General features: G+C 39.6%; 1 protein-coding gene across 1 annotated transcript; it reads right to left on the minus strand.

The window, feature by feature from the left end:
- Positions 1–652: 652 nt before the first annotated feature.
- Positions 653–4,299, minus strand: LOC130316178 (uncharacterized). Its single transcript, XM_056552780.1, has one exon. It carries the CDS (start codon positions 4,275–4,277, stop codon positions 663–665), a length of 3,615 nt encoding a protein of 1,204 aa, XP_056408755.1. The 5' UTR covers positions 4,278–4,299; the 3' UTR covers positions 653–662.
- Positions 4,300–11,675: the final 7,376 nt, after the last annotated feature.

An 11,675-nucleotide genomic window follows, 5' to 3' on the forward strand; every position in this document is an offset into this window, starting at 1 on the left:
CGAATAACCTGTTTCTATGGCCATGGTATCTACAAAGGTGGGGTTTGCTATTGCTATAAATTTATTATAAGCCTGAATATGATGTTCCAAAGCGCGGACTAAGGGTTCTTTACTGGGTTCTTTCCAATCTCCTGAGGTACTTATATCCTTGATTTCAAACTTTGTCTGGTGTCCTTGAGTAGTTCCACCAAACCACCATCCAAGAACATAAGTTCCTGAATCACTAGGGACTGGGTTCTGAATGGTTAATGAAAGCCGCATACTAGGGCCTATTTTAACCAATTTCATACGTTCTGATAACGGTCTGCCTTCTTTGTCCTTACTGTTTGTGGCCACTGAATTTTTAGGTTTGTAACCCCATGAGGGACCGGAATTCCATGCGGCTGCTACCCAGGAGTTGCAATCTTCCCCCCATTCTCCTCCAGTGACACATATATATCCCTCCCCATATGCCTCATGATACCATTTATATGTTCTAGTGGCACCCTTTGGGCAGGGTAGTATTGTACAAGCATCAAAGACATATGATGCTGTAGTAGTGTTTTCAGAGTTAAACCAAAATTGTACTATCCCATTTTTGTTAGTTATGGCAATATCTGGGCGGCGTTTGCCTACGGTTGTTAATATTATACAAAGGATATGCATGATGTAGTGTAGGATACTCATGATTGAGTCGGACTGGTTTCTTCGTCTGGTGGCGGCACTTTCTTGCAGTGGGAGGCGTGGATCCAAGTATTTTTGCCTCCCACCTTGACTGAGGTAGATGTGATCAGCAGAACCTGAAACGGACCATCAAATCTGGGCTCAAGAGAATTCTTTCTCACGAATCTTTTCACTAATACCCAATCACCAGGTAATAGCCTGTGAGTCCCAGTAACTGCTTCAGGATCTGGAAGAGAAGAAAACACTCGAGCATGTATTTTAGTCAACTCCCTAGACAATGCGGTCACATAATTAGTAAGTGCATCAGATTGTACTTGTAGCTGCTGAGGATGATAACACCCTAGTCTGGGGGCAGTGCCAAACAAAATTTCATAGGGAGATAGAGAGTGTTCCCCCCTAGGGGTGTACCTGACGCTATAGAGGGCAATGGGTAGACTATCAGGCCAGGGTAAACCAGTCTCTTGAGACATCTTCAGCATTCGGGTCTTAAGAGTACCATTCATTTTCTCCACTTTGCCACTACTCTGGGGATGGTAGGGAGTGTGAAAGGATAAAGTGACTCCTAGGGCAGACCAGATTTCCTTGGTGACTGTAGCTGTGAAGGCAGGTCCTTGGTCACTTTCTATGACTTCTGGTACTCCATATCGGCACACTACTTCATTCAGAAGCTTTTTAGCTGTTGTCTTGGCTGTCATGTTGGCAGTTGGGTAGGCTTCTGGCCATCCTGAGAACATGTCCACTACCACAAGGGCATATTCAAATCTTCCACTCTTTGGCATCTGTATGTGGTCAATTTGTATCCTTTGAAATGGGTATTGGGCTCTTGCCAAATGCTTCTGGGGTGTCTTCTCCATGCGTCCTGGATTGCACTTAGCACAAATGGCACAGGATTTGCAGTAGTTGTCTGTTAGTGGTGTAATTCCTGGTGCTGTGTAGTACTTTTGAATTAGAGCATTCATAAGAGTCTTTGATAAGTGGGCTGCTCCATGTGCCCACTGTACCACTGCTGGGTACATACTCTTTGGTAGGCATGGTTTCCTGTCATTTTCAAATAGGCCATTCCTGTTCAGCACAGCTCCTTTTTGCTTCCATATGTTCTTTTCTTCAGGACTTGCTGCCTCCTGCAATACCTTCAACTGGGATCTTTCCACTGGTAGGGTCTGTAAGGCCAATGTAGGTGTATCCTCCACTCTGCTCTCCACTTCCTGTAAATTCCTAGCCGCTTGTTTGGCTGCAGAGTCTGCCAGGTTGTTGCCTTTTGCTTCTTTAGTGTTCAATTTTCCATGGGCCTTCACTTTCAGAACCGCTACTTCCGTTGGGAGGAGCAAGGCATCCATTAGGTCTTTAAGGGCCTTGCCGTGTTTTACTGGGGTCCCTGCTGCTGTCAGGAAGCCCCTATTTTTCCATAGGAGGCCAAAATTGTGGGCGGCTCCAAAAGAATAGGAGGAGTCCGTGTATACGTTCGCTGTCTGGCCTTCGGCCAATTTGCATGCCATGATAAGGGCTTGTAGTTCAGCTTCCTGCGCTGACACTGTTGGAGGGAGAGCCTCCGCTTTTAGAACTGTGTCCTCTGTGGTGACAGCATATCCTGTGTGGTACTTTCCATGTTCATCTGCAAACCTTGAGCCATCCACAAAGAGGATAAGGTCTGGATTTAGCAGTGGGTTTTCACTTACAGATGGTAAGTGAGTTGTTTCCATTTTCATCAGCTCAAAGCAGTCATGGGGGTGATCACCCATAACCTCTTCACCTTGATTCTCCCCATCACCCTCCTCATCTCCCCCCTCAGGAAGTGGAAGCAGGGTGGAAGGATTGAGAACATTACATCTCAGTAGGGTGACATTATCAGGGATCAAGAGTGAGCACTGCAGTCTGAGGTGTCTTGCTGTAGAGAGGTGCTTTGGTTGAGTCTGATTAAGGATTGCAGAGATGTCATGAGGAGCCAGGAGGATGAGATCATGACCAAGAACTAGGTCAGATGTTTTGTCCAGCAATGCTTGTGCAGCAAAGACAGCTCTGAGGCATGAGGGACCTCCTCTGGCTACAGCATCAAGTCTGCAAGAGTAGTATCCGATAGGTCGTGTCTTGTTGCCCTGAGACTGGGCCAGGACACCAGTGGCATGCCCTTGTCTCTCAGAGACAAAGAGTTTGAAAGGTTTGTCGTAGTCTGGCAGGCCAAGTGCAGGTGCTGTAGAGATGGCCGCCTTGAGATTGTGGAAGCTTGAGATAGCTTCCTGTGAGAGGTCGAAGGGATCCGTCTTCAAAGCATCGTAGAGAGGTTGCATCAATAGAGAGGCTTCTGGGATCCAGGACCTGCAATAAGAAATTAGTCCAAGAAAAGCATGTAAATCCTTAGGCTTTGTTGACACAGGTATAGCCTGTATGGCTTTGATCCTGTCCTGCGTAAGGTGTCTTGTGCCTTGTGAAATACAGTGACCAAGAAAGACAACTGAAGTGGCACACCACTGTAGCTTTTGCTTTGAGGCCTTGCAGCCTTGATCTGCTAGATAGCAGAGGAGACTCTCAGAGTGCTTTTCTGCAGATGTGAGGTCATCAGCACATAACAGAAGATCATCCACATAGCTGATAAGCACTACGGATGGGTTCTGTTCTTGCCAGGTGGATAGGATTAGAGTCATGGCTTTAGCAAATTGGCTAGGTGAGTTCTGAGCCCCTTGGGGCATGACAGTCCAAGTGTATTGCTGTCCTTCATGGGTGAAGGCAAACAGATACCAGCAGCTGGGATCTAGAGGAATACTGAAGAATGCATTGCTTAAATCAACAACAGTGAAGTATTTAGCAGTTGGAGGTACTTTTGACAGCAGAGTGTGAGGATTAGGCACAATAGGAGTTTCCAGCACTGTGGCTTCATTTACAGCTCTGAGATCCTGGACCATCCGGTACTTTTCAGGTTCCCCCTTTGCAGTCTTCTTTTTAATTGGGAATAGGGGCGTGTTACAGGGGGAGGTGCATGGGATAAGAGCCCCTTTATTAACAAGTGTCTGAACTTGTTTTGAGATGGCTTCTGATTGGGCAATCTTGAGTGGATACTGGGGTTTCCTAGGCAGTGGAGCTCCTGGCTTAAGAGTAACCATAACAGGAGGAATTCTAAGTTTACCAATGTCTTCTGGACCAGTGGACCAAAGATTTTCTGGGATACGGGCAAGCACCTCTGGTGGGATGGCATGGGTGGGAGTTTGTTGAAGAGCCAACATAATCGGAAGAGAACACAGAGCAGATACATCATCAGCCTCCAGAGGGGATGAGATGGATACAGTACCATCCTGACTGAATTTGATTGAGGCCTGGAGTCTAGAAAGAACATCTGCACCTAGTAGATTAAGAGGACAGGTGTCTGAGACCACAAATCTTGCAAACAAGTGGGGTATGTTGGCTACACGGAGGGGCTTGGTGAGGGGGCTAGTACGGGGAACTCCATCAACTCCCACACATGATACATCTATTTTAGATAGAAAGGTTTTAGTTGGCAGATCCTGGGCCCTTATTACACTTCTGGCTGCACCTGTGTCTATTAAAAAGGTTGTAGGGTGCCCTTCAATGGGTAGTGTCACTTTAGCCAGAGGGCCATCATTATTAATTGAGGTAACTGCCATAGAAGGGGAGTGAGACACAGGCTTGCCCAGGACCTATGGTAGCCGATCAACATGATCCTGATTGGATCTTTGCCCCTGATTGTCAGATGGGCCATCGGATTGGGGGGATGCAGATCTTTTTCGTGATCTGCAGTCACGTTTAAAATGACCAGGCTTTTTACAGTTAAAGCAAAGGAGTTGCCTGCGTTCAGGTGGGGAATGGTCGGTGGGCTGGTCCCTAGTAACCATGAGAGGGGCAGGTTTTCTGGTCATGGCTTGACTGGATTCTAGGCCTTTTGCTACAAGTAGCAGGGTGTCAAGTGGCAGTACTCTATACTCTGGGCGTGAGAGGACAAGGCCTTTTTTCACTGGGTCCTTAAGACCATTTACAAAAGCAGAGGATAACATTTGGGTATGGGATTTGTTGGTTGAATCAAATCCCAAATCATGAAAAAGCTGTTTGAGCCTGGCATAATATTTTTCAACAGACTCAGTTTTATCCTGGCTAACATCATGAACACTTGTAGCTTGGTCTGCCAATCTATCTTGAGCCCACTTTAGGAGGCGCTCACAGAAAAAGGTACCTGACTGGTAACTGGTGTGTTCAGGATAATACCGCTTCTGGAGATGCGGTTCCATTATTGGCCAGTAGGTGTCACCAGCTTTTATCTGACATAAGCTCTGTAAATCTTTAAATGAAGCAGAGTAAGCCTGCTGGATTTCTCTGATCCTTCGGTAAAAAGGCATGGGCTGTTTCTCTGGGTCTGGGAGTTGAGACACAAGGGTGGCTGCTTGACTTGGGTTGAAAGTGACATACATTGTAGGGGCATCTGATGGGGCATTCCCTCGTGCATGTCCCATAGACTGTCTTACAGCACTATCCATCGGTGTGGTATGATTACTAGATGGATCATAGGCAGATATCTGGAAGCGGGCAGGGGTAGTATACAAATCTGCCGGCCGTCTGTGGTCTGGCCCTACAGGGGGTGGTTCTGTGCCGTCATCCACCTCTATCCCGCCGGTAGCTATACCGGACTTGTTTCTGACTGATTCATCACCCTGCTCGGACCCATCTGCCTGGGAGAGAGGGAGGATAGGGGTGGGTGGAACATAATATGAGCCATCAGGGTTAAGTACGGGATACATGGAGGTGGGGCTGGAAGTGGGAGTACCCATGCTTCCGGGAGTACCAAGATGGCCACCAGTTCCGGATGCGGAAATTGAGGTAATTCTGGGAGTAGCAGCATGGCCACAACCGGAAGTTGGTGTCACCCTGAGTGGGGCTGGATTGGATATTATAGGACACAAGGGGGCAGGCAGTTTTGAGTCCTTACCAGGGGAGGAAAGTGGGCGGGGCCTATGGGCACCACAAGCATAACATGTGTCTTGCCAGGGGGCATTCTATCAGAACAGTTGTGATACACATACATTTTCTTTTTCCCATGTTCCGTCTCCTGCTCTAGCCAATTTTCCTGCTCCACAAATCTGGCTGTATTGTACCATGCTTCTGCTATTTTCAACAGATCATTATCAACCAACAATCCCTTTTTCTCTCTAAGCACTTTCCGCCACTCTTCTGGTTGCAACCTTCCACCAATCACAGGTGGCATATTACATATTTTCATCAACTTCCTCATCTTTTTGACATTCCCTTCACCTTCTCTCTCTGCCACCAAATCACATGCTAAAATCCCCTTCTTCGGCTTTACCGGTTTCTGTCCCATCTTTACTTTGGCCCTCCCAGTGGGAGTTCAAAGACCCTTGTTGCTCTTTCCTGCTCGTCTTTCTCACAGTCCTCTGGCTGTTCCTGGTGGCAGGGGCACCTAACTGGTTCAATTCCTCTAGCTCTTGCTGTACTTTCTATTTCGCTCCAAAGCAATCCCACTCTCCAGTTTCCTATTGGAAAATGGATATTCAATCTGAAAACTAAAAAAGGTTCCAACTCTGGCCAAACAGGGTGACGTCCCAACAACTCAATAGGATAACCTGGGACGTTAACCTGAATCAATCTCCACCCTCTTGCTGAAACTCCTAGCATTAACCCACAAACACAATCAGGACATGACATGACATATACAAACAAAATACAATACACTAACACACTGCTCTGGGCAGATCAGAGGTGTCTTATTACCAGGGAATTTCCTCCCGTGCTCACGCACTTATCTCCTGGCTGTTGGCCAGACGTCAATAATCACTAATACCTTCTCTCACAGATTCCTGGAAGAAGGGTTATTAGCATTCCCTGTAATACAACTCCTCAGTGAAACTGTGAATCTGTCCACACACACACTCTGTGTAAAAGAAGGCTTACAGGAATATCTTATAACCCGAGGGACTCACGTATTATACTTTGCAGCACAACACGTATGTTCAAGATTCCGCCTCCCAAGAGACTCCTTGAATTTCCAGGTGTCCAACACCCAATTTAATCCACTAATACCCTGATAACTGACAGAACAAAAAGTCTCTGCAGCAACAGTTATTAGTGCCCTCGGTCTATTCAATTCCCCAGAGACCTATACACCATACATTCCCGGGAACAAGTAATGAGCAAGCACACACACTCGTATCAACACATAGATCCGAACAATAGATAAACCCACTTTTTGACAGGTCCAGTAAATAGAACTCGAGCAAAAACTATACCTGTCTTTTTGTGGCCTGTAAGACAATTGACTAAACCATAAGGCAACCAAGCGGGGGAGACAGTGTACTGGTTAGGTTACAAGAAAAATTCTGTCCTACCGTACAGGAGGCGATCAACTCTCGTCTGTTTCCATCCAACGATTGGTTAACCCAATGGCTCTGGTCGCAATTGGCATCAGGCCAAACTCGAGTCCCTGTTCGGGCGCCACTTGTAATAGAAAGCCTTTTTGGTCAGGCTGCTGGTTTATCTATTGTCGGGCAGACTGGAAGGTATGAGAAGATGCATGCATCGGAGGAGAGAAATGAGACAACTGACACACGGTTCAGATAACCAAATCTCTTCTGTTTATTCAAACGTCTTACATGGGTTTATAAGGACTCAAGATCATCATAAAATCAACACCCATATTACTGATCATATTTTCCATGACGTGTGTGTATGTGTGTGCAATCTGTCAGGCGATAAGTTTATAGCCCTATTTTATGCTGCCTAAGCGCTGAGTTAGACTTTTCTTCCAGGTGGTCACCCTGACATTCTATCGATCGGGTATTAACAAGCAGGCAATATCCCCATATCAGTGTGTGTCCAGGACACACATCCTGATATGGCCATTATTATCTCCTTTCAACAGAAATATTAGTAATCGAACAAAGTTCAATCTTAATATCCTGATACTGCCACGTTGGAAGGAAGGTTTTTGCCATCTGTTACTTTTAAGCTGATATTTTCTAGAAGCAGAGATGCAAGATTGAATATAGCAGTGTGAATTAAAGAGACATAGACATTACATTATTATAGACATATATGATTAATGTTTTAAGGTATATTTCATATCACAAGACCCCCATCCACTACAGTAGTATATTTATTAAATGTGCACAATTAGTATAACATATTTTTACAATGTACATAGACTGTTGTATATTTATAAAATGTGCACTATTACTGTAGTATATTTACACAATGGGCATTTACTGTAGTATATTTTTAAAATGTGCACTATTACTGTAGTATATTTATATAATGTGCACTATTAATGTAGTATATTTGTACAATGTGCACAATTACTGTACTATATTTGCACAATGTGCACAGTTGCTGTAGTATATTTACAGGATGTGCACTATTACTGTACTATATTTACACAATGTGCAGTTACTGTAGTATATTTACACAATGTGCACAATTAATGTAGTGTATTTATACAATGTGCGCAAAAAGTGTACATATTTTTACAATGTGCACAATTACTGTAGTATATTTAAACAATGTGCACTATTACTGTAGTATATTTTTACAATGTGCGCAGTTACTGTAGTTTATTTATACAATATGCACAATTAGTGAAAAATATTTTGACAATGTGCATAGACTGTTGTTTATTTATACAATGTGCACTATCACTGTAGTATATTTACACAATGTGCACTATTACTGTAGTATATTTATTAAATGTGCACAATTAGTATAACATATTTTTACAATGTGCATAGACTGTTGTATATTTATAAAATGTGCACTATTACTGTAGTACATTTATATAATGTGCACTATTACTGTAGTATATTTGTACAATGTGCACAATTACTGTACTATATTTGCACAATGTGCACAGTTGCTGTAGTATATTTACAGGATGTGCACTATTACTGTACTATATTTACACAATGTGCAGTTACTGTAGTATATTTACACAATGTGCACAATTAATGTAGTATATTTACACAATGTGTACAATCAGTGTACATATTTTTACAATGTGCACAATTACTGTAGTATATTTAAACAATGTGCACAATTAGTGAAAATATTTTTACAATGTGCACAATTACTGTAGTATATTTATACAATGTGCACAATTAGTGTAATATATTTTAACAATGTGCACATACTTTTGTATATTTATACAATGTGCACAATTAATATAGTATAATTACACAATGTGCACTATTACTGTAGTATATTTATACAATGTGCACTATTACTGTAGTATATTTTTACAATGTGCGCAGTTACTGTAGTATATTTATACAATATGGACAATTATAGAAAAATAGTTTGACAATGTGCATAGACTGTTGTATATTTATACAATGTGCACTATTACTGTAGTATATTTTTAAAATGTGCACAATTAGTTAAAAATATTTTTTACAATGTGCACAGACTGTTGTATATTCATACAACGTGCACAATTAGTGTAATATATTTTAACAATGTGCACAGACTTTTGTATATTTATACAATCTGCACAATTAATATAGTATATTTACACAATGCGCACTATAACTGTAGTATATTTATACAATGTGCACTATTACTGTAGAATATTTTTACAATGTGCGCAGTTACTGTAGTTTATTTATACAATATGCACAATTAGTGAAAAATATTTTGACAATGTGCACTATTACTATAGTATATTTACACAATGTGCACTATTACTGTAGTATATTTATTAAATGTGCACAATTAGTATAAAATATTTTGACAATGTGCATAGACTGTTGTATATTTACACAATGTGCACAATTACTGTAGTGTATGTACACAATGTGCACTATTACTGTAGTATATTTACACAATGTGCACTATTACTGTAGTATATTTATTAAATGTGCACAATTAGTATAACATATTTTTACAATGTACATAGACTGTTGTATATTTATAAAATGTGCACTATTACTGTAGTATATTTATACAAGGTGCTCTATTGCAGTAATATATTTACACAATGTGCACAGACTGTTGTATAATTATACAATGTGCACAATTACTATAGTATATTTACACAATGTGCACTATTCCTGTATTATATTTTTACAATGTGCACAGACTGTTGTATATTTATGCAATGTGCACAATTAGTGTAATATATTTTAACAATGTGCACAGACTTTTGTATATTTATACAATGTGCACAATTAATATAGTATATTTACACAATATGCACTATTACTGTAGTATATTTTTACAGTGTTCACAATTAGTGAAAAATTTTTTTACAATGTGCACAGACTGTTGTATATTTATACAATGTGCACAATTAATGTAATATATTTTAACAATGTGCACAGACTTTTGTATATTTATACAATGTGCACAATTAATATAGTATATTTACACAATGTGCACTATTACTGTAGTATATTTATACAATGTGCACTATTACTGTAGTATATTTTTACAATGTGCGCAGTTACTGTAGTATATTTATACAATATGCACAATTAGTGAAAAATATTTTAACAATGTGCACAGACTTTTGTTTATTTATACAATGTGCACAATTAAAATAGTATACTTTCACAATGTGCACTATTACTGTAGTATATTTATACAATGTGCACAATTAGTGTAATATATTTTAACAATGTGCACAGACTTTTGTATATTTATACAATGTGCACAAATAATATAGTATATTTACACAATGTGCACTATTACTGTAGTATATTTATACAATGTGCACTATTACTGTAGTATATTTTTACAATGTGCGCAGTTACTGTAGTATATTTATACAATATGGACAATTAGAGAAAAATAGTTTGACAATGTGCATAGACTGTTGTATATTTATACAATGTGCACTATAACTGTAGTATATTTACACAATGTGCACTATTACTGTACTCTATTTGCACAATGTGCACAGTTTCTGTAGTATATTTACAGGATGTGCACTATTACTGTACTATATTTAAACAATGTGCAGTTACTGTAGTATATTTACACAATGTGCACAATTAATGTAGTATATTTATACAATGTGCACTATTAGTGTACATATTTTTACAATGTGCACAATAACTGTAGTATATTTAAACAATGTGCACTATTACTGTAGTATATTTTTACAGTGTGCACAATTAGTGAAAAATATTTTTACAACGTGCACAGACTGTTGTATATTTATACAATGTGCACAATTAATATAGTATATTTTTACAATGTGCGCAATTACTGTAGTATATTCATACAATATGCACAATTAGAGAAAAATAGTTTGACAATATGCATAGACTGTTGTATATTTATACAATGTGCACTATTACTGTAGTATATTTACACAATGTGCACTATTACTGTAGTATATTTTTACAGTGTGCTCAATTAGTGAAAAATATTTTTACAATGTGCACAGACTGTTGTATATTTATACAATGTGCACAATTACTGTAGTATATGTACACAATGTGCACTATTACTGTAGTATATTTATTAAATGTGCACAATTAGTATAACATATTTTTACAATGTGCATAGACTGTTGTATATTTATAAAATGTGCACAATTACTATAGTATATTTACACAATGTGCACTATTACTGTAGTATATTTACACAATGTGCACTATTACTGTAGTATATTTATTAAATGTGCACAATTAGTATAACATATTTTTACAATGTGTATAGACTGTTGTATATTTATAAAATGTGCACTATTACTGTAGTATATTTATACAAGGTGCACTATTACAGTAATATATTTACACAATGTGCATAGACTGTTGTATAATTATACAATGTGCACAATTACTGTATTATATTTACACAATGGGCATTTACTGTAGTATATTTTTAAAATGTGCACAGTTACGGTGGTATATTTATACAATGTGCACAATTAGTGAAAAATATTTTACAATGTGCACAATTACTGTATTATATTTAGATAATGTGCACTATTACTGTAGTATATTTGTACAATGTGCACAATTTCTGTACTATATTTGCACAATGTGCACAGTTGCTGTAGT

This window comes from Hyla sarda, unplaced genomic scaffold, assembly GCF_029499605.1.
Source record: "Hyla sarda isolate aHylSar1 unplaced genomic scaffold, aHylSar1.hap1 scaffold_1914, whole genome shotgun sequence".
NCBI classification, from domain to species: Eukaryota; Metazoa; Chordata; class Amphibia; order Anura; family Hylidae; genus Hyla; species Hyla sarda.

Excerpts from the sequence above, each read along its gene's own strand:
- LOC130316178 (XM_056552780.1), bottom strand. The coding sequence starts at position 4,277 with ATGGCAGTTACCTCAATTAATAATGATGGCCCTCTGGCTAAAGTGACA.